The sequence below is a fragment of the Pyrgilauda ruficollis genome, unplaced genomic scaffold (genome assembly GCF_017590135.1).
Source record: "Pyrgilauda ruficollis isolate IOZ18807 unplaced genomic scaffold, ASM1759013v1 scaffold3, whole genome shotgun sequence".
Lineage (NCBI taxonomy): Eukaryota > Metazoa > Chordata > Aves > Passeriformes > Passeridae > Pyrgilauda > Pyrgilauda ruficollis.
The window spans coordinates 23,168,638-23,192,824 of NW_024524377.1; the positions used below are offsets into that span (position 1 = coordinate 23,168,638).

Sequence of the window (24,187 nt, forward strand, 5' to 3'; positions counted from 1 at the left end):
TACAACACATTATGAATGTAATCAAACTCTCATTTCTTAATTTTTGTTGTTTCTTTACTTAAATCACTCTTTTTACTTCTGAAGTCTTCAGCTTTGTGTTAATAAAACCCACTTAAGAATGTCCCCTTTCTAGATCTAACGCTTTTGATTTTTCAGCATTTATATTTTTAGAAATTATAGCAATGTGATACTGACATGATGATATCTTTGAAAACTATCACATGGGTAGAAATACCGCTCAATATAAAAAGATTTTTATGGACTCTGCTATTCCTGGTGATTTTAGTGGCTTATAAGCAATACCTGCTAATATTTATTTTACTCCCTAATTACTTTTTATAGCATATCTGTTAACACTTGAGGTTGTTTATTTCTAAGCAGCAAACAAATTCCTTAATGGAAGCTTAGAAATACCACTTTGTCCTTTCTGAGCAGCACATCATCAAGTTTTGCATTCAAATCATGTGATATTTTTCCTATTTACCAAATTTCAGTAAAGCCTGCTAAATTATATTTATGCTTATAAACAATTCCAATTGTTCTGATTCCACGAAAAATGATTGACATTAAAGTGAAGACTAATATTGTAGTGACCTATAGAAAACATAAATGCTTTAAAAAGAGTTCTTTCTTGTTTTTTATTATTATGTGCTTACCCAAATATTTCCATCTGTAGCTGTTGTAAGAGGGTTTGGGTATGTGTTTGGACATCAGCAGACTACTTTTCTAGACCATGAAGAAGATTGACTTATGTTTACAGCTTTTTGTTTTCTTTCTTTTTTTTAAAGTTAATGTGAATGAGTCTCTGGGATATCTTGCTGACATTGTTTGCTTACTTTTAATGATCATCGTTTACATGTTGAAATTTATGTTGTGAGTTCTTTGTCTGACATTTTAGGTCCAGAAGGACTTGGTTTCACCGTGGTTACCAGAGACTCTTCCGTACATGGTCCTGGTCCAATCTTTGTGAAGAATATTTTACCAAAAGGTGCAGCAGTAAAAGATGGTCGTTTGCAGTCAGGAGACAGAATCCTGGAGGTTAGGATAAACATCCCTTGTATTTGCATTGCTTAAAATTGATCGCTGGCTTTGTCATAAATCTTCTATTTCCTCGTACATATTATTGATGAATGGAACTACAGTTCTTGCCCTTGGTTTAAAAACAAAAAAGTCACTCTCCCAGTTTCTATGCCACTTGTTTGTCAAAAAGTGCTTAACACCATGAGGTGGAAAAATGGTTCTTTTCACAAGAGTCCATGGACTGTTTGAGCAAGGGGAACCTGACAAGATCTTGGTTTTTAAAGCAGATAAATGTATTGATTTAGGACCAAAACATGTCTTGCCTCTTCAGCCACATCCAAAAACCTCCAGTTAATATCAAGTTGGTAAAGTGCTCATTTTAAGGCAATTTTGCTCAAATCGTTCTGTTGAAAATTTTCAGATATCTTGTGACTTACAATCTTATTATCTAATGGGTTATTTCTACTTACTAAACTCAAAAAGCTCTTAAGGTAAACAGTTTTAATACTAAGGTCTTGTTTCTGCACTTTTCATCTTCAAAGTGCTTTACAAACTAATTAAGCCTCACAAACCCCCTGCAAGGCAAGTAAGTACTACAGAGCTGCTTTAACAGATGGTGAAAATGAGGAGGAGAAAGGTTAAGTAATTTGTGTAGGGCCAGAGGGGGAGGTAGTATGGGAGCTGTTGCGGATTCTTCTTTGCTCTCAGTCACTGAATGACACCTGCCTTAGGTGAGGAGAACCTAATAAACCTGCTAAAAGGCAGTCAGAGATAAGACATCCTCTGGTTTTTTTTGGTGTTTTTTTTGTGGCTGATAGGTGAATGGACGGGACATCACTGGCAGGACCCAGGAAGAGCTTGTAGCTATGCTGAGAAGCACAAAGCAAGGCGAGACTGTCTGTCTGATTGTGGCTCGTCCGGAGGAGGCCTTTCTACCTCGAGAGCTGGTAAACTTGTTATTCTTTCCCAAAGAGTGATTTTGAAACAATTCCATGGTTAAATACTAGCCCAAGAAATAAAAGGTAGTCACATAAGGCTTGTCTCCAAGAAGTATTAAGGCTTGTTTCCAAGAAGTATTTATTTGATTTTTGAGGATGTTTGATTTTTATCTACAATAGATGCAATTCCACGCAATCTGATTTTTCATCCCCAAAAATGACAGCATAAGCATAACTCACGAGGGAATACTGTAAATTAATTTTGTAAGTGTGAGGTCAAGCATAATTAAAAATGGGTTATTCTCTTTCAGAAAAACAACAAGCTTTAAACCAGAAATTTAAAGAGCATGTAATGAGCCTGCAGCTTATCACTGACAAACTAGTGAGGGTGGCTGCCCCCAGGAGATGTCTCATAAGCCAGGTGCCCAACTGCATGAGTGGTGACGAATAGAATTCTGCTGCAATCCTCACAAATTTTGGAAGCAAGCTTTTCCTTGGCTGCTAGCCTTTGACTTAATAGGCTTTTGCTTGTCTTTTTTCCATCTCAAGTGCTTAATTTTCACTTTTGTTTTTTATTAACACTGGCATGAAACTGTTTTCCCTTTTCTCTCACATAAGGAACTGCATCAGAGTAAAAGTGCTATCTGATACATGCTTGTTTCCCCTCAGAGAAGGTCATTTCTTTGGTTGCCTCTTCCTTATCTTGATTGATGGCTATACTTGACCTTTCATTAAGTCCTCAGGATAAGGAAAGGACAGCATTTCCTGCTTTTGTCTCATTTTATCTCCTTCAAAGAACACAAACCGCCTTCATCCTTTCCTTAAGATGCTGCCTTCTTGCTTTTCCTTTAGACTGTTGTCAGGGTCTTCTACAGAAATACTCCGTTATGTTTCCTCACAGAACATTGCTGACAGTTTTCCTCTTGTTGCCCTGTTGCCAGTTGGGCCTTGTTGAGGTCAGGGTTGCCCATGACAGGATAGGGAGCTGGAGAGGCATTCCAGGTTCTCTCATGTGAGTCTTTTCTCTTGTGCCACTTTTTCTTGTGAGCAGTTGTGAAGTGTCTTAGCAAAACTATTTTTGTATCCATTTTTCTCTTTTATTGTGTAATTTTTAAGGAACATAATGGCAGTTTTCAACCCTGTAACTAGGCATTTGTTGTCAGTGATTGCCAAAGCTGGTCATTGCATTGCTCTGCTAAGTAAGCCCTGAGCTGTAGAGTCAGTGTCTGTGTGGATCAGAGGGAAATTTGAGTCTTAAAGTACTAAATTTTCTATTCTCTGTAGAATTTTTTTCATTCACTAGCTCTTCTAAATAAGAGCTTACTTTTTGAAAATGCTAGCCATTAACAGTGTTTTCTGGGTTTTTTAAGTTATAAGCACATTATGTAAAAAATACACTTTAAAAAGTGTGTGTTCTTCTCTTTTCTCTCCTGTTCCCCCAACATTATACTTACTATGTATTGTCATAGTGCAAATACTTCTGGAAATCACTGTAACTGGAAGAATCTAAAAGCTGTTTATAATTTCGACCTGCCACAATTATGTGATAATAAATTCTAGTTTCTACAACAAGGATTAACTACCTTTCAAAAGGTGATTTACTTATGACTGGCATGATTGAAATCCAGGAAGTAGCCACATTTATCCTGCTGGCTTGACCTTCTCTTAGATTGCTTTCTCTGTGATAGAATGATGCACAAGCAATGGCCCTCACTGTAACAGTGATGATGTGGGAATTCTAATACTGCTCTGTGTTCCTCGTTATCTCAATAAAGTAGAACATAATAAAAATGAGAATTACTGAAATAAATTACATAAATTTATGGAACCAGCCCATCTAAATTAAAAAGCCCTTCAGCAACATCTGGTAGCTTACAGCAAAAGTGTGAGTTACCATCCCACTAAGCTACCAGATGTTGATGCTAACACAATGCTTGTTAGAATTCATGAGGTGTCTGAGAATAGTCTTAACAAAGATTAAAAAAAGAATTTGTTTAGCTTTTTTGTTTGGTTTCAGCTTTAGCCATGATATTACATTGGACTAATCCTCTGCTACCTCAGAAGTTACAGTACTGTTTTATCAAACAGGAGAAAAATGCCAGCACTTTAATTGTTTGTTTTTGGAAGGAAAAACAGTAGATAATCCAATGTTTTTCAAGGACAGCTGTAACTGAGTTCCCTGACGGTGTAACAGGCTTGCAGAATTTACCTGAATACTTGGGGATTTTGTTAATGCCTGGCAATAATATGGTAATTGCTTTATATCAGACTTGTTCTTGTTTTGAGCAGGTCTCCAGGGACTGTAATCTGAGATGTTTTCTTTAGATTCCCTGTAACCTGTTGAAAGAAAAAGGAGAAGGGCCAGCTAGTAAATGTACCCATTCCCCAGAGTTTCCTATGGCAAAGATATGTCTGGAAGCTGGACCCACTAGAAACCCATGCACAAAACCACTTCTGAGCATGTTGCTCCACTAGAACTGGGTTTTTATGTGGATTTGCTGGAGTGAATTTGATAACTGCATGGGCACAAAGCAAATAATGTAATAAAGTCACACTGGGTGGCATTTTGTTTCATGGGTCTGCAATAATATAATTTGACTTTACCTTGTAATAAAGCTGCAGCTTGGGGAAAGCTTAGTCTCACAAATGTTTTTTCTTCAGTATGATAGATGGGAACAGAGTTTGGGTGTTTTGTTACTGTGATCTGTGCTTATGAATTGCTAGCAAGTAGAAAACTATATTCAGAGTAGCAAGCCTTTGTCACAGCAGCCAAGATGTGATAGGGATGAGGATGAATCAGTGTTGCAAAAAAGTATTATTAAATTTTAGGCAGTTGGGGCTTTGGTTACACTGGTTGTTGCAACATCTGAGAGTTACACAATTACAGTGTTTGTGCATAACAAGGGAAGGGTTGTTACTCCTTTAAATAAAAAAGAAAAGGAGACTAATGAGATTTTATATATATATATACAGATTAGTAAAGTAGAATTTGGACCAACCACAGGCTGTCGTCCTTATTATCCAGTTAGCCAAATGTTCCCAGTAATTCATGCCAGCTGTTGACAATGTAGCAGCTAAGTAAGGAGCTGATTCCAAAACTCTGGGGGAAGATCTTTATTTGCTTGATTACCACAGTCTACGGAGTGGCTGGTGATTAGTGTGTTCTTTAAGGTGCATTCGGGTTTTAAACTGTGTAACACTCTTTTCTAGAGGATGGTGAATATTACAGAAAGAAGGTGGTTGAACTGAATAGGTTTAGATTTTCCAGCTCCTCTCAAAGTGAATGGAATGCACATCAAACTGTGGCTATCATTCTATTGTGTTTTGGAAATAGAGTGTTTTAATCGTGTGTGTCTGTTGCATCATGTTTTTTCTCTAGGGAAAATGTATGATCTGAACGTGTCATTTCTTTTAATAATGGTGCAAAAATTATTTACTTCCCCTTCTCTTTCTTTATCCCTGCATTGGTAAAAAGGGATTACTGCTTGAATGAGAACAGCTCTGGAACAACCAATTCTGTGCTATGATCCTTTCAATTTTTTATTCTGTATGATGCACACCAGCAGAGAAATGTGACTGCTTTGCAATTTCCAGAAATAGTATTGCAACAAAAATATTTGCATGCATTTTTCTGTAAATTAGAACACATACCTTGTAATTTTTGCATACCCTTTATTTTTTGTTTTAAAAATCTCTTTGACTTACAGTTGCAACTGTAATTGCTATTTCTGTGGTTTCTTGGCATATTAACTGATGCCTGAAGAATGGGAGATCAAAGGGAGCAAACCATAATTTTTAGAACAATAGCTAAATGAACAACAATGTACTAAACTTGGTATTGGTCTTTAAGTCTTTTTTTACACGTGTATTATACAGGATGGAAGGAAGCAGGATGAGTGGCAAGTTCAATTAAGCATTTTTTCTGCTTACCATATGATTAACTTTTATGTTTTAGTCTTCCCCCAGTTAATTTCTTCCACTGCCTTGAACTTATATGCCTGAAGGAAAACCAGTTGGCGTATTTGTTTTAATATTCAAAGTTTAATTTCTATTTCTTCCTTTTAATTGTTGCTTTACTTTTTATGTGCAGGAAATAATAGGTGGAATTACAACCTAGACTTAACCATTTCTGCACCTGTTTTTGTAGTTCAAAACCATTATTCTAGTGCTCAATTATCCAGAAATGGACAAATAATTTCAGTTAGAAAATTATTCCAGCAAGTACTATTTCACTATTGTGTTACCTCTGTTCTAAGAGAGATGAATTGGATAGGAAAAAAAAGAAGTATATATTGAATTTTATTAGCATACACAAGAAGGTGTTCTGTGTAATGAAGACAAGGATATTGTGAATGCACATGGCACCTTTCTTCATTTATAAACTATGTAGATTTTTTAATATCCTGGGGGTTTTAAAGAAAAGTTTCATTTTGGACCTATTCTCTTCATCTGGAATAGTTGAAAAGCAAGTGTAGGTTGTGTCTACACAAACGTGTATTTTTAAAGACAAAACATTGTGTACTGCAGCCCCTCAAAGGCTTTCAGCTTCATTATGTATTTCAGAAGACTGTTACTATTTCATTATGTCTTAGATTACTGGGAACTCTTCTTTGAGGTTTGTTGATTAGTTGTGCTCTTTACAAAAGTCAGTAAGAGATCAGTGTTAAGAAGGAATGTGACAGTTTTTCCTGTCACATTGAAAAGTATCTCTTTATCCAGGGTTTGTGTGTAACTCCCTAATTTACCGAAGGGGAATAAATTGCTTGGTAATCTGTGCACCTTCAAAAAGTGGTTGTTTTTTGAGCTCTCATATGCAGTGAAGTGCCCATAAAGGTGCCAGCACAGCAAATGTGATTTTTCTAGGTGATAGCAGTTGTCAGCCTTTTTGAGGCCACAGAGACTTTATTGCAGCTGGTCTACTGTTGCTTTCTCTGTCAGGCCCGTCAGAGTGTTATGATCCAGCAATGATTTGCCTTTCAGAGCCCACTGTTCCTATATTCCAGCAAATATGAGGAACCTTAAAAGGATGGTCTGAAAGACCTGGTCATAACCTTCATTGCCTGCAAAAACCTCTTATGGTGCTCTGCCTGCTCGTGAAGAATAAGTTAGAGAGGATGCAAGTAAGGAGAGAAAAACATAATTTTACTTGCACTATGAGATAATATATTCATAAGATGTGTTATGGGATTACTGCCCAAAATTCTTAGATTTAGGAACCCTGCCTCAGAACACTGGGAAATGAAAACTGCTTACTTGATAATATAAATCTTAGCTCTGAGGTTGCCCAAAATTATTTGGAAGCCCACTTTAATGTATGAAATCATAAGTATATATACATCAGTATAGAGGCATATAAAATCTGGTCTTAACAGAAATTGAGTCTTCATATGTTTTAGATGCATTTACCCAGGTCTACAGCATTTGCATTTAATAAAACCAGAGTATTTGGGCAATTTTTAAATCCTGCTAACAAATGTAGTGCCTTGCCATTTACAAGGGTCACCAGTTCTATTCCATATACCATATGAGCATTTCTAGAATCTTTGTCTTAGAATACATAAAGAACTTAGAAAAAGTTTTCCTGGGCTGACTTAATGTAAAACATACATATGTGGTGTTTGAAGTAGACATAAAAGAATTATACCCTGCTTATTGCTTTGTTTACCATACCTATAAAACAGTAAGCACTAAAATGAGTAAATAGTTGGATTTAGATATCACCATGTTGTGACCTATGCCTGGAATGAATTCTGATATGATACAGTAGCAGCACCCTTAAATTCACCCTGAAAATACCACGCAGCCTTCCATCTTCATGTGTGATAAGATTGTAGGCTCTGGGTGCCAAGGGGTATTAACTGCATAAGGCTCCAGCTCAGTAGGGTGCGTAAGCACGTGGCTTACCCCATCTGTGGGCTGAAAATGGGTGTTTTCACAGTAAGGCTGACCTTGACTGAGGACTGAATAGTTACTTTTTCTCCCTCTTGTTTCCTGCAGTTATGCAGCTTAAAAGGTTAAGTGAAACTGCATTTTTTTAATGTTGAGGAGCAGTGCACTCCAAACAACAAATACAAAACTTTTGCAAGGGCCAACCATTTCCTTGGTGGGAAAGTCAAGCAAACTGAGGAATCTCCATTTCTGAAATGCACTGTATCTGCCTTGGATGATGAGCTGAGTCTAGTTTTGTCAGGTTTTGAAGCTATAATTCCAGAGAGTCTATATAATTCAAACTAGGCACATTCTATCTAACATGACACAAATTTGTAGCGTACTGTGTTAACGTTAAAATTATCCAAGCACACTATCATATATCTCCATGGATTTGCTACTGCCTTTCTTGTCTTAGCAGAGTGTGCCATTAGTGGCCATTTAGTTTTTATTGTAGTATGGAGTACAGATAATTTTAAAGAAGCCAATATAAACGTCAGAAATGCTAAAGATGAATACATGCAGCAATGATTTCAGTTATTTACTAGATTGTGACAAGATTACAATGGTGTATTACCTTTGAGTATTACTTTTAAGAGTGTTACAATATGTCTATTGCAAAATACAGGGCATATTTTTTAGTGACTGAATGACTGACCTGTCAGCAAAGTATTTCTTAATTGTGGCTAAGTGCTTGGAAAGACTATGGACCATGATGCAAATAGGGAGGATCTTCTTTTCAGGCTTTTCTGCCAATTATAATGTGGTGCCACAATGTAAATATTTTTATCAGAAAGTCATTGCAAAAGGATGCAAATGTCTTATTTCCTTTATAAACCTTTGAAAATAACCCTCCTGGGTCTTTTGCCTTTTGCTGTCGGCTCTGAATGGCACCCCAGGGAGTTGACATCTCTTATCAGAAAGGAGCAGCCAGGCAAGGGGCAGTCAGCATATTGAGAGGCCATATTAGTGTGTTGGTCAAGGGCACCAGACAGGTACTGAAAGGTCTCCTGTTGTGTCAAACAAATGCTGTTTCCTTCCTGCCTGAGTGAGAGCTAATTTTTTTTGTAAGCTTCTCTTTTGGCAAAAAACACAATAAGGATATATAAGACAACCTTTGCAGCAAGAGATTAGCATTAGGTTATCACAAATCCACAGATTAAAAGTGCTGTGGTCAATGAGAACAGATATTGTAAGATTAAATAAAAGGACTAATTGAAAGTGGTGTCCCATGGTAGACAGAGGATTGACACAATATTGTGTAGCTATAACTGTGGACAAAGTAGAAAGTGGAAGAATAAAATGTGCAGTACTTTTCTCAAAGGTTATAGTTCTGATTGTACTGCTCTGGTGACTTGGCAGTTGTGTATTGTGGGAGTAGGAGAAGGCTAAAAGTATATTCTCTGTCATCTTTAAAGTACTGAGGATGTATTGTTGAGACCAGTAAAATTTTAGATTATTTTTAATAATCCTTTATTATAATATTTTAATTAAGAAATCAGATATCTGAGTATAGATGTGCTTCTAAAAATTAAAATCATTGGCAGAAGATTAATTAAATGTATCCTGAGACCCTTAGATACAGGTTTTCTGTCTGCTTTGCTGAATATTATTTAGTACTGTGTTATTAGGGCTTTCTGCTTTCATATCTAGCAAACTCTCTATTCTCTCACCTTCATATAAACTCTACTCTGAACTTTTCTGTCTGGTTTCTGGTGATTTGGTAAATGTCAGAATTGATTTTACTGAAGTTGCATGCAGGTATATTGGTAGATTAAAACATTCCTGTCCTGATTTCCCTTGAGAGGGATAGTACCTGTTTGGTTGTTTGCTCTGTTCTGTTTAACCACCAAATCTGGACAGCAAGTGAAAAGATTTCCTCTTAGACCATTTCTGTCTGTTGCCTTCTGGTTCAGGAAAGAGGGAGGAGATCTTTGTCTTCCCCAAGCAATTGGGGTAGACAAAGAGAGAGGTGGGGAGTTGCCTAGTGTGGGGATGGTGCAACCAGGAGGGAGCTTTGAGCAGGAGCTGTGGCTGACTATAAATATTAGAGAACAAACATCACTAGGCTGCAGAGATGTGCTTATCAGGAGGGGGCTGTTCAGAGCTTATTGCAGCTGTAGATGCTATTGAAAGCTGACGGCTAAGATTTAGCAAAGCTGAAGGAAGGACCTGCCCAGCAAGGACAAAATAAACAGTGGAGACTGACTCTTGAAGTGTCGGGTTGTTTTTTAGTTTTATGTTGGAGTATTTTGGTTGTGAGTGCTTGTTTTGTTTTTAACTTCAACCTGTATCTCAGCTGAGTAAATTTTATTAATACTTTAGAGTGTTCCTGTCTCAATGTACTCCTCTTAAAGGAAAGAAATGAGCAAGAAATTGGGCAAAGGGAACAAGAGACCTGCATGGATGAACAGAGAACTCCTGTCATTACTCAAGCATAAGCAGGAAATACACAGGAGATGGAAACAGGGTCAGATCACTTGGAATGAATATTGAGGGGTTGTCAGAGTAAGTAAAAACAAGATAAGGAAGGCCACAGCCCATCTGGAATTAAATCTGGCCAAGGATGTCAAGTCAAGGACAACAAGAAGAGTTTCTTCCAATACGTCCATAACAAAAGGAAAACCAAGGATAGTGTGGGGCCATTACTAAACATAACAGGGAGCCTGGTAACAGAGGATGCAGAGAAGGCAGATTTACCAAACACCTTTTTTGCATCAGTCTTCATTGACAAGGCTAGCCCTTGGGATTCTCTGACCTGGGAGACAAGGGTAAAGGAACGCTGGAAAGATTTCCCTTGGTCAAGAAGGATTGGGCTAGAGAACACCTAGGCAAACCTGACATCCAAAAGCCCATAAGCCCTGATGCAATGCATCCATGAGTGCTGAAGGAGCTGTGGAGGCCATTCACAATCATCTTTTAAAGGTCGTGGTGGTCAGGAGTGGTGCCCAAGGACTGGAAGAAAATAAATATCACCCCAGTCTTTAGAAAGGGTAGAAGGAGGATTCAGGGACATGGATGACAAGAAGGTAATCAGGAGTAGCCAGCATGGATTCACTAATGGTAAATCATGCATGACTAACCTGATTGCCTTTTACAATGAATCAAGAACCTGGATGAATGTGGGACATTGTCTACCTCAACTTCAGCAAGGCTGTCAGCACTGTCTCTCACCACATCCTCACAGGCCAGCTCAGGAAGGGTGGACAGGGTGAGGGGACAGTGAGGTGTATTGAGAACTGGCTGAACAGTGGCACAGGGTCTCGTTGGATGCCTTGGTGTCCCCCAAGGTTCAATACTGGGCCCATTATTCTTCAGTGACTTGGATGAAGGGGCAGATGCCTCCTCAGCAGGTTCACTGGGAGGAGTGGCTGATTCCCCCAAGTTCTGTGCAGCCCTTCAGAAGGACCCTGACAGGGTGGAGAGATGGGCAGGGAGGAGCCTTCTGGAATTCATCAGAGGTGAGTGCAGAGTCCCACATCTGGAGAAGAACAGCCCCACACACCAGCACAGGCTGGGGCTTGCCTGCTGGAGCAGCTCTGTGGGAAAGGACCTGAGGGTCCTGGTGGACAATGAGCTGTTCCTGAGCCATCAGTGAGCCCCTGTGGCCAAGAAGGCCAATGGGATCCTGGGGTGCATCAGGAGGAGCATTGCCAGCAGGTTGAGAGAGGTGATCCTGCCCCTCTGCTCAGCCCTGGTGAGGCGCTCCTGGAGCCAGTCCAGAGGATGGCAACAAAGAGGATCAAGGAACTGGAGCATCTCTATTACGAGGAAAGGCTGCAGAGCTCAAGGTTGTGGAGTCTCCCTCACTGGAGAAGAACCACCTGGACACAGCCCTGTGCTATGTGCTCCAGGATGACCTTGCTTGTGCAGGGGCATTGGGCTTGATGACCCACTGTTCTCCCTTCCAACCTTACCCACTCTGGAAATGTGTGAAAGTCCCAGAGTCTGTAGGCCAGGCCTTCTCAAAGCTCTAACCATTCTGAGGGATCACCACTTAGTTATCTGGACTTCAATTTATGTGAAAATTTCTTGTTTCTCCTGCTACAATTGAGTTACTTTCTATGTCTGCTGTAGGGAATAGCTTCAGTGGTATACTATCATTTAATTCCTGAACTGCTAGGGTATGATACATTTATTATGGAAAATACATTATGTGGTTGTTGACTGGGTAATTTATAACATAAAGCTATACGTTTTTTCCAGGCTAGAAACATATTAGTGTTGCAGCTCGTTTCATTCATTGTGTTTGAGTGAGTTCAGATTCTAGGATCATCTTGAGGTAAGAAGTGTTTCTAATAGCATTCAGGGTTTAGTGCATTGGAGAGGGTTTCCTTTACCAGACCATAATTCAGCTGATGGTGGTTGCTATATTGTAAAGTATTAATGTCTTGGGGTAATGTTTTAGCAAAGTCAGGGAAATAGAAGCAGTAGGAATTCAGCTCTGTGAGTCACTGTCAGCATTTAATATTCATGCCTGCATATTCTAGGAACAGAGGCCATCATTCATTAAATTAGTTGCCCAAATGAAGCAGTTAATTGATGAGCTGTTAACTTAAGGATGGCTGGAGCTCTTTTTGTCGTCAGTGAAAAGGTATTGCTTGGGAAGAGCATTATGATCAGGATAATTATTTGAAAACATCTAGAAAGCATAGGATGAAATCAAGCTTCTAGGTTTTGTTCATCCCTTTTTTCTCCTCTGGTTTTCCTCCTTTCTGCTGCTTCTCACATCCTCTGACAAATAAAATTTTCACACAGTCTTGATGTTGTAGACTTACTACCTGGCATTTACTATCAGAGGCTGTACAATGACTAGCTGAGGAATATTTTAAGGAAGTAAAGATAGAGCTTACTTTCCTTACAGTGAATTAATCACTGACTTGTAGATATGCATCTCCTTTCCTCTCACCTATCCCTGTGAAATCTTTGAATTGACTTTCAGCCTCTATCAAGGGTAACGAATTTTTGGTAGTACTATTAGACGAAGCTCAACATTATTTTAAAATCAGCTTTTGCTGAATCTTTGGATAAAGCTGAATATAAATAATGAAAAGGAGAGCTGATTGGGATGATTGAACTATGTTGAACAAGAAACTTGTGAGGATTTAAAAAAATATTAGAGAGTTCTCCAGTTATAGGTAAAAACAGCTTACATTAAATTTAGTGATGTTTTGATATTATTAAGTGATCTATTTCATAGAAAACTGTAGCAAGGCAAATGGTTGACAAATGTTAAAGAGTCCAATTTAAGTACTAAGGAAAACATAGGAAAATAAATACTGACAAAAGCTTGCTGTACTTTTCTGGAGTCCTGCTGAATGCATCTGGGCATGCACGGAGTGATGTGTAGGTTACTTAACAAGTGCTAGTGCACAACATAATTATGTTAGAGGAAGCTGGGAAATAGAGGACACTGAATAGCTCTGTTGGTTGACCAAATTCAGCTTTATATGAAGTCCTAGTTTGTAATGAGGTAGTGCTATAAAGCAGTTTGTGACTGCTCTGGTTAAGACAGGCAGGAGCACTGAGAGCTTTATGTCCTGTGCTAACAGCCCCCTCGCTGCCTTTCTCAGGATATGGGCAAAGACACAGCCACAGTATTGACATAGAGAAGGGGCAAGTCTAGTGCAGATGTCACAGATTAAAGTGGGAGGAGAGCAGAAACACACAGGAGCTGCTTGCCTAGGGGAACAGGAAAGTAATACCAAGTCCTGTCCTAAAGGCAGGAGCCATCACATATCTGAGACCTTGAGAAGAATTCTGACCAGTTCTTGACAGGATGTGCCAGTTGAGTAGAGTTCTGGTCTGAGAGTTCAGAATCAATTGACAAGAATATGTGCAAGTTGAAAAAAAAAAAAAAGATTTGGCAGAAAATCTTTTCTCTAAAACCTTGAGAAAGTTAAACGCAAAATAGTTATGTCAGAAGCCAGTAGTGATTTTTTTTTCCTTACACTGCTTCTGAAGTCAGAGGAGGAGTGTTTACAAGTTATCATTCTGTATTGCTCACAGTTGTTACAGATGTATAGGTTTTGGGGAGTTATATTCAGGACGTCCATATCCAAAGCTAAGAAATAAAAGTGACAGATGTGTAACTGAGAACTCTGTACTTCTGGTGAGCAAAAAAAGAAGCACAAATGTGTAACTTTGGTACTGGAGATGAATGCTGGTATCAAGACAATTGTCAGTATTGGTGCTATGTCATTTTTATATTTGGCAGTTAGGCAAGCTGTATTGGCTTTAATGTCATATAGTTACATTCCAGGAAAAATTTAAACATGGTGCATATTGGGATTGAGTTTGATAGTCAGTTTTCTGGCTGATGTGATTCCTCTCTACCCAGTGGTTGCTCCTCATCAGTGAAAGGGTATCTGAAATAAATGCAAGTATACTTAGGTGTTACTGTTTCTTCAGGATATTAATTTCTGCCCTTAGTTTTGGGGTCATACTTTTGTTGATCAGACAGTGTGATAGATGAATGCACAGGTGTACTCCAGCTGCTGAGGAAACATCTGTACTGCTGGCACCTTTGCTGCCAATTGCATTGATACTGTCTGTGCTGCAGCTTACATCCTGGAGGTGATCTCTCACTGGGGAAGAGGAGGAGTGGCCCAGCTACTGCACTCTTTGCATGTGGCCTCTACTTGATAATTTAATGTAAGAATTTGACACCCTTGGAAGCAGCAGTCAGTCATCTTTCAACTTGTAATTGTCTGTGTGCTTCCTTTTCATAGTTTTTTTTCCTGTTAATTTTTCAATACTACTGTTTCAAAAAATAGAAAATGTCCAAATGACAAGAAACAAAAGGTTATGAATTGGTTTAGAGTTACATGGAGAAGGAAAAATGGAATGAAATTGAATGTGTTGCATAACATTCCGCACTAACACTTGCCATGAACACTTCACACTTCATTCCATAATAGGTCTTCTTGTCCTTGTTTTATTTTTGAGGTAAATATTTCAGGCAAAACTTTGATTTTATTTAATTTTATTATTCTAACCTGCTTTTAAAAAGACAACCACACCCCCTTCCCTTCTGCCCAGCAACAGACAGCGCTACAAAACTGCAGATACAGTGTACAGTAAAAGAAAGTTCTTTCTGATCTTCCATAGCTGTGTATGCTTGACTTGACAGTCTTGTAAACAGCTGTCTAATCTAGAGAAAATCTTGGGATTAACCTGTACCAGAAAGAAAAAGGAGCAATCAAACCTCTATGGAATCAAAGTATATACTAAGGGAGTTAGTGCAAAATAAGTTACTGTGCTTTCAATTTTCACCTTTGCTTTTGTTACACCAGCTTTGCTCTGCAGACAGGTTTAAGGGAAGGATAATTTTTTAAGGATGAAACTCAATTTTCAAAGGGGAATGGGATTTAACAGTATAACTGTCATTGTAGTTTGTGAGCTGCATGTAAAGATGTTGAGATTTTTATGGCTTACATTTTTAATGCAGCTGTGTATAAACGTCTTTTCTACATTCTGCTGCAACATTAGTTTTATATCGTGTGGAACTAAGCGGTTTTACCTTTTATTTAAGCATATTCCCAGGTATCATTAAAAATAACATTTTAAGCCAGATCTTGTGACAAAATGTCAGCTAAACGCACTGTTGATTATGAGCTATTTTCTGGAAAAGAAGACTATTTCTTATTGTACAATTCTGTGGCCACCACTCATGCCGACTTATCACCCCTATTTTCATGCTTGTTTTCTCCTACAGAAAGGAGAGCCAAACTGCAGTATTTTTACTCCAGAAACCACAGAACAGCTGACCTTTGAGATTCCTCTGAATGATTCTGGCTCTGCTGGACTTGGTGTGAGCTTGAAAGGCAACAAATCCCGGGAGACAGGAGCTGATCTTGGGATTTTCATCAAATCAGTTATTCATGGAGGTGCTGCTTTTAAGGTATGGAAGAAGCACATCAGGAGCTGAATGTGTTAGAATACTGTCATTTCTATGCTGAGAGCCGAATCTCACTTGAGAAGCATTCTAGGTACAAATACCTTTGTCACTCATTCCTTTGGGCGAATTACAAATCTAACATTTTGTCTCGCGGTTTCTGGGGTTGTGTGGGAAGCAACAAAGTCTGACAAAGTGAAAATGAATTGGTGCAAACCTTAGGGAACATTTGGTTCCTGCAGGAAATGGGAAGGAGAAAAAGGATAAGGGTAGGTATGAGCAGAGGATGCCTTCCAGCCTCCCCACAGCCTACAAAAAGAGTTTGATTGGCTCAGTGACAGAGAAGTTGATACCTAGAACTGTGCCAGTAAATAAAAACTCTCATAATTTTTTTCTTTCTTTTTATTCAGAATATTTTTATCACTGTATTAAAAATGTGTCTTGGCAGAGCTTGACATCAGTTGTGCAGAAGTTATCAGTTTTTCCTGAGGTGGATTGAATTGGTAATATAAAATTGGTAAATGACAGTATTTAGAGTTGTTCTGTTCCTTCTCAGCACTGTACAAGGACTGTTGTATATTTTATTTTTAAAAAGTATTTGAGTTATTGTCTAATCTTTAGGAAATCTGTTGACTGCATTTTTTTGCCCCAAATAAAACTTGGAAAAGGTAACTTGTATGAATTGGAAACAAATTACTTAATCTTGCAGAGCTAGTAGGTTTAACACCTGTAGAACCATAATGTAATTTTTGTCTTTTATCTCAGAGATTCCTTGCAGTTCTCTCTTCTGTAAAAATACCTTTTAATTCAGTGTTATGTAAATTGCTCTACTGACATCAGCCTGCTGAGTAAGGCAATTCACAGCATTAAAAATTCAATCATCTATTTACAGCAGCTAGTAAGTAGCAATAATCAAGGTTTTAGTTTTCATAAGAATGTTTAATAGTTCCTTGCTTCTGTTATTTACCTTTCCTAGTCTCACAGTTATTTCAAAGCTTGGAAATTCATCTGATTGGATTACGCAAGAACGTAGTTAACACACATTTGGCCAAGTTAGGGCTGGATAAACTCAATTCATGTGCATGTCTCCTGCAGAGTACAACTTATTTTACTGTGGAAATGAGGCTGCCCTCTTTGTTTTCCCAGCTCCGTGTCCACACCAGTCGCAGCAACAGTGCATTGCCATGGATAAACTCCTTGTTTTGAATAGCCAAGCTGTGGAGCCATATTTCATATTAGTGGGCTGGCTGCATGACTTGTCACATCACAGACCTATAAGACAACCTTTTCTCTGTGTGCTTGCTACTCTCTATTCCCCCACAGCGACTCATTCCAGAGCAGTTAATTTTGGTTTGAGATGTCTGCAGACTACTAAAGCAGGACTTCCATGCTCACCCCTGAGTGAACAGGCACCATGACTGAGAGATTATTTTGTCTTGTGATGGCCTCTAGTCCTGTGACCAGTTCTCCATTCCACCTCATTATAACCCTTCCAGCAATTAGGCCTGTGTTGTGGTAATGGATCTGAATGTAGGCTCCAGAGCAAATGAGATACTAGCTGAGGTTCTGGCTTCAACCAGAACTGTTCAGAGACTCTGTCCTGTGCTCACAGAATGCAGTCATTTTGGCAGTGTTTTAAGACTCAGTCTACTGTTGTGTAATGCATGGAGAACAGCTGGCTTTCTTCTGTCTAATGACCTTTACATAGAACATAACCTAATCAGTGGGTATTAACAATTAATAAAATTTCTTGTATCACGTTAAAAAGTGTGCACATATTTGTGCATAAATATTTAAAGATGTCGTCCTATTGTCCTTATTTTAAATCTCTTCTTGGAGCAAGTTTTGAAATAAAAATCCTTTCTTTCCAGCTGGTAGTTGTCCAGAGCATTTTCCCATGCTATTCATTGGTATTCTCTGAAATGGATTATTATGGATTAAGACATGTGCATTTGCTTTTCAGTGTACAGTACTTTCTTGGGAAACTGTCACAGGCGGAAATCTTAATCTCACTGACATAAGAATTCTTTCACTATTTATCACTTCTGCATTTAGATTTTTTTTTTCCGATATTGGTGTATCATGCTAATAGAAATATGAACTTTATCCCCTTGTCTATATAGTCACTGCTTGTCCTCAGAAGAAGAAATGTAATACACAGAATTTCAACACATTTGTTTCACTGATAAAATAATTGCTCAATCCTTCTAATGCTGTACAAAGGCTTTGAGACATTACATTTCTTTTACCCATGTGTTTCTTAGAAAGAATAGTAGACTGTGAGATGCAGACCATCCTTTTTGGTTACCATTACTTGTTATTGGCTTTATCCAAGGTCTGAAGAGAGGCTAATATTTTTAATTTTTTTGATATATTAACACATTAATCTAGCTCTAATGTGTTAGTGGCATTGCAAAGTGTAGTAGGGCACATTTTAAAAATCATAATGGAAAACGTAAGTATTTAATTCTATCCTTTATGATTTTTCTTTTGTCCTAACTAAAGGTTTTAGAAGATGTCAATGCATGTAGCATCATACCTGCTGCAGTAAGACTCAGTCATCTTTAATGCTCTGCCTACAAAATCAAACAAAATAAAAATGCCTTAGAAGTTCCAGGTTTGTATTCTAACACACTATCCTGCAGGAGGAAAACCAGTTGCTTTTGCTGATTTAACCATTATGTCCTTTCTTAACCTTCTTTTGTAATTTTGAAGTATCCATTTTTTAACATCCCTAAGATAAAGAGGTTACTGGAATACTTGCTATTTTTACTTATGCAGAGCCTTTCATGTGAAAAAACAAGCATTTGACTGAGTTTAAATGCATCGTTATTCCGCCTAACTTTGGGGTTTCAGCCTTGTTCACCTCGAGACATCTTGGCTTTTCACATAAAATTCATTCCCGAGGATCAGGTACTTGCAGTCCACTGCAGCTGAAATGGAACAGAGCCATTACAAGAAATAATGTAATATTTTATATGTATGCATTTGTTGAAATGAAAATGGTGTGGCTCAAATGTCCTTGGTCCTTCTGAGTGCTTCAATAAACATGGCTCGTTGTGTGCAATGGATGGGGAAATTGGATAATTCCAATAATTGCCATTAGGGCATTTCTGACAGAAATGTCATCAGTGTGATAAGGGAAATAGCTTATTTTGCCTTGATTAAAAAGATAAGTCCCTGAAGATCATGGCATTATATCTTCCCCCTCTACTGTAAATAGTAGGAGTCTTGTGAATGCCTGTGAAGAATCTGGCAGCATGTGGTCGTAGATTCTGCCCCTTGCTGTGAGTCACCATAAAAAACCCAGCTTTTTTGAATAAGTGAGGGAAGAATAACATCAGCTTCTATTAGAATAGCTCACTTGCAGTTCCAGAGATGGCATTTGAAAACTGCTATGCTGAAATGCCAAATGTTGTTTTCCTGCTCAAGCCACAAAGAAACCTACCTCTCAGAGATGAAAGAAGAAACGTGTTAAAACAACATTTAGCTTGTTTTGAGCCAAGCAGATTTTCGTGCAGTTCAGGCTTCCAAACCAGGCCATAACACAAGGGATGTGAAAATCTGTGTTTGGAAACTGTTTAGACGTGGGGATTTTTTTTTTCCTGGTCTCTAAAAAGGCGAAAGGTTTTTCTGTGAAGTAACTTCTGCCTGTTGTGTGAAAACAGCATTCAGCAATCTTCCAGCCTGGCTTGTACAGGTGACTTAGCAAGTGTGGTTGATCAATATTTATGAATGATGCACATTTTTTTCTTCTATCACAATTGAAGTGTCAAATTCAAGTTGAATTTTTCATTTAAATGCTGCACATAACAGAAGGGCAAGAAGGGGTGATGTATCAAAAGAAACCTTTTAAGAAGTAATGTAATTAAAATAAAAATAAAGTCTTATACAAAAGTACTACAAGGAAAATGAAAAAATTGGGCCAATACAGAACCTTGTGAGGTTCAGTGATTAGTTTAAAAATGCATGCTGTGTTCAGGACAGTTGTATACTTAACTGATGTAGGCGTGACAAGATGCATTTGACATTGTATTTGTATAGACTTTAGAAATAAGCTTTAACAGATATTTAATACATGATGGATTTTTCCAGAAAGGAAAAACAGTAATCCAAGAAACTGTAGGACTGTAGTGGGAGGACATGAGGACCTGTAAAATTTTCAAAGTTTTACAGAAATTTACAAAAACTATTTTTTCCTCAAACTCCTGTTGCTCTGAATAACTCCATTCATTTCAGCAAATTTTGATTGGACACAGAGGAATCACACCATGTGCAAATAATAAAATTTTTGGTTCAGCAGTTTTACTTCTTGTCTCCTAAACTTTAGCTCTTGTGATGGCATCATTTGTATGTAGAGAAAGGGTGAGGCTAACATACTGACTTTGACTGTATGCACATCTAAGCTGCCATAAAATATTCAGCAGAGAGGTGGGAGAGGTTCCGGTGTATCTTCTGGCCTCTCTGTTCTCTATCCTCCATTCCCACACCCTCTCAAGAAAAGTTTTATTTCTCTTAATTTTCCTTCTCTGAGTGACTCATCTCCTAATTATTTCTTTCCATCTTCTTGTCCATCCCAGTTTATTTTGGATTTTGTTATATTCTGGTTTTTTTCATCTTTGTGGTTATCTGTACTCTGCTGTAGCAATGATGATATGCAGTTCCAACAAAAATAACACTTAATAAAGCTGGGTGTGTCACAGCTACTGTAACTCACTCAAAAATGACTTAGACTTGGCAGCAGTAGCAGAATAGTGAATTGAACATCTTAGTTACAGAAAAAAATAGAAATCAGTATATATATTTTGTATTGCTCAGATGCTTGAAATATGTAAACAGTTTGGATGAGTGCCTTATGAAGAGTTTGTGCTGAGCCTGTGAATCAGACTCAACCAAGCACTGTATTTCTGCGCAAGATCTTCCCTATTACTGTTTCTTCACCACCTTATATCAGATGTCTTTGGTTTCTTACTCCTTCTCCTCCTTGTTTGAGGTCTAATGCCAGCCTGATAATTGTGAACTTGACAAGCTTTGAAAGAAATTCCTCTGTCTCAATTAAATGGACCTTATTTTCTGGTTAAAGAGAGAAACGTCCGTGGCGTGCTGTTTTATGAAAAGAAATAAATCACGGATCATAATGACAACAGCAATAGAAGTCCTAAATCACAAAATAGCAGTGTCCACAATTTTATTACACCCACAAATGTCACCTTGGCAAATGAAGCTGAATTACTTCTTCAAAGCATAGATTACTTGATATGGCTCAACCCTAATTTTGTTATTGGCAGCAATTTTGGATGTTGTAAAATAAGGATAGCATTAATTAGTAAGGATGCTTAAGTTTTAGTGACCATTCTGTACTGAGGATGCTGGCCCATGTGATGGCATGAGAATTGTGACAAGATACACACCAATCAGATTGTAAGACAAAATTTTTGGAGCTATTTCTTACGAGATCTTAATAGCAGATAATAATGCATGAAAAATACATTGTAGTACTCCTTTGTGGTTGCAGTGTGGATACTAATAGTTATAGTGTGGGCCCTTTAAACTAACCAAAACCTTCTTTTCCCTTTTTTTGTGGTGGGGTGGGTGGGTTGCTTTTTTTTGTGGTTTGTTTTGCGTGTCTGGTTTGGGTTTTTTCTTAATTGTTTAATTGTTTTAACTGATACAAATAAACTGCAAATGCAAGAAAACCAGCAGTCTGTGCATGAATGTCTGTGTTTGTATTTGCAGTATGAACTCTTTACGAAAGTGTAGTGAATAGAGGGAGACAATTGCCAATTACTGGAAACAAAGTTATTTCTGGCACTGTCCACTTATAGGACTTTAGAAGTTATAGGAGCAATGCCTGATTGTCTGCATCGTGCTTTCCCATGTGTAGCACCTCTGCTTAATAATTCTTGGGGTTTTGAAATTGTCATTGTTTTTCGCTTGCAGGACGGTCGTTTGCGAGTGAACGATCAGCTGGTTGCAGTCAATGGGGAGTCGCTCCTGGGCAAGTCCAACCACGAGGCCATGGAAACGCTCAGGCGCTCCATGTCCATGGAGGGCAACATCCGGGGCAGGATCCAGCTGGTCGTGCTCCGCAGGCTGGAGGTGCACACGGAGGTGAGGCAGCAAATGCATTTATTAGACCAGTGTTGTTCCAGTCCCAGTGGTTTTGCACATAAGGGATGATGGCTAAAGTCTTGGTCACAGAGAGCTTCTCCTGGCAGAATTAATTCTCCCCTGGAGAGAGGACTTAGAAATATCTCCTGGTCTTACTGTTCTTGTTGAGACTAGGCTAAAAGTTGCTTCTTATTTTGATTCAACAAGTATTAGAACAAAAGAAAATATGATTCCAAAATAAGTTAATTTAGGATTAATATGTTGATGTAGTTTTGACTATCTGCTATCTCCTCAAGGCAATTTCTGGGATACAGGCAATTTAAATTATTCTGATTTAAATTGTTGTTATAATCAGAGACCTGAATAACTTAGTGTGACTAGGATTTTGTTTTACTCTTGCTTTTTTTTTTTCCATTGGTACTTAATGCATTTTTTTTTTTTTGAGTGTGTTTTTCTGGACATGTCTTGCTCTTTCTTTTTTTTTTTTTTTTTTTTTTTTTTTCTTCCCTCTTTTGACCTTCAAGGTATTAAATATTTCACTTTTCCTGGTCAGATGAAGATCTTTAGGACGGGTTTCTGAGTTGATTGAGATAAAATCTATTTAATTAAGGTAACAAAATAAGGAAAGAAATACATTTTTAACTATTATGTTTTCTAGACATCATATAAATTCATGTTTGCCAGTCACTTCTTTTGAAAAAGATTGGTTTTATGATCTCCCTTGCTCCCTCTTTCATTCATGCATGCACACACATATGCACACTCTTTTCTCATCTTTACGTAGATAACATACATGTATGCTGTCTGCCTTTTCTAGTCACCCCAGTTTTAATTTTATCCCTTGAGCAAATATTTTAAACAGCTCTAAATACCTGTAGAGTTATTTAAAATGAAAGTACGTACAAGTAGATTTGGGGTGTAAAAGGTGGTAATAAATCTCATTATAGAATTCCAAGATATTTCAAGCTTCTTATTTAATCAGCATTACTGGAACATTTTAAAAACAATTATATTTCTGGCTATATTTGCATGAAATTCCAGAGGGAGGAAGAGGATGCAGGTGTCTTGTAATTTGACTCTTAAATATTTTTCTGATAACTTTCTTTGTAATTTACTACCATCATTTATTGATTGAGAAATGGATTTAGAAAGATATGACTTCCTAAATATTATGCTCTTATTTTGTTGGGAGGACACTTTGGACAGGCCTCATGATGTCAATTATGCCAGGAAAATATGAAAAGTATCCATTAGCAATTCTGGAAGATATTAGAGGGAAACACATTTTTGCTTTCCTTTTACATCTGACAGCATCCTGCTTAAGGAAGAATTATGAAGTATATATTTATTGTGCACTTTTGGGATATAAGAAAGATAGCTCACCTTCAAAGAAAGTTCAGTCCTGCGGGTTCTCTTTTTTAACTAAAGATACTTCTTTTTAAAAAGCTTCCAATCAAACTTGAGATTGACCTAGTAAAAATATGAGGCTGCTTTTTATAGTTCAGTGTATAGTTTTGAATATTATCCAGATGTATGAAGGAGGTAAATAGTCTTGACTCATGCCCTATGAAGAATGCATAATGAGGTCTTGATTGAATCAAATTCATTTTAGACAGGAATTAATTTTTATAGGGCAGTCTTTGCGTTCAATTGTAATTCCATTTGAGTCTGGAGACCACAGCAGAAATGGGTTGGTGCCCATTCTTCCCTTTCCCCAAAACAGCTACCCGAGCACTGCATCTCAGCTTGGCAGAAGGAGAATATGTTTAGAAATGCATTATTGTTTTTATTGGGCAGGACACTAATGGAGGTCTTCCATGACAGCTATGTTTTATAAGCTGAATACTCGAATTAGGTTGGTTACTGATCAGTTGTTGGGATATTGATTGTCATTTATCAAAGAGCTGGAAAAGCAGATTTGTTGTTGCTGTTAATTCAAGGCTCCTTATGCTGCTGTGTCTCCAGTGGATAGTTTAAAAAAGCAGTAAACGTGGACTTTACAACCTAAGGAAGCTGATGTAAACTAAAGACTCCAGTTTCAAGAGGAAACATGACTGTCAGTGTCTGTGTGGTGTGTGTGTGTTTCTGTATAGAGGTTGAAAATACTCTTTTCAAATGGCTGATTCTGTACTGAGGAAAAGAGAATGTTACACATACCACCTGTCCACTGAGCTTAAATTTGAAGCCATATTGTCACCATGAGCATCCCAGCACTGATTTCTGTTCTGGGGTGCAATTTTTCCATGTTACTATGCTTATTTTCATTGTATTTATTTTATCACAATTTTATTAT

The 24,187-nt window shown here is 37.9% G+C and overlaps 1 protein-coding gene across 4 annotated transcripts in view; it reads left to right on the top strand.

Moving 5' to 3' along the window:
* PARD3B (par-3 family cell polarity regulator beta) overlaps nucleotides 1–24,187 on the top strand; it is a 394,458-nt gene that overhangs the window by 183,309 nt on the left and 186,962 nt on the right. For all 4 annotated transcript variants that reach the window (XM_041472994.1, XM_041472995.1, XM_041472996.1 and 1 more), the window contains 4 exons: nucleotides 899–1,038; nucleotides 1,839–1,967; nucleotides 15,604–15,789; nucleotides 21,724–21,894. In XM_041472994.1, coding sequence (XP_041328928.1) covers nucleotides 899–1,038; nucleotides 1,839–1,967; nucleotides 15,604–15,789; nucleotides 21,724–21,894 — 626 coding nt within the window. The remainder of the gene's footprint in view (nucleotides 1–898; nucleotides 1,039–1,838; nucleotides 1,968–15,603; nucleotides 15,790–21,723; nucleotides 21,895–24,187) is intronic.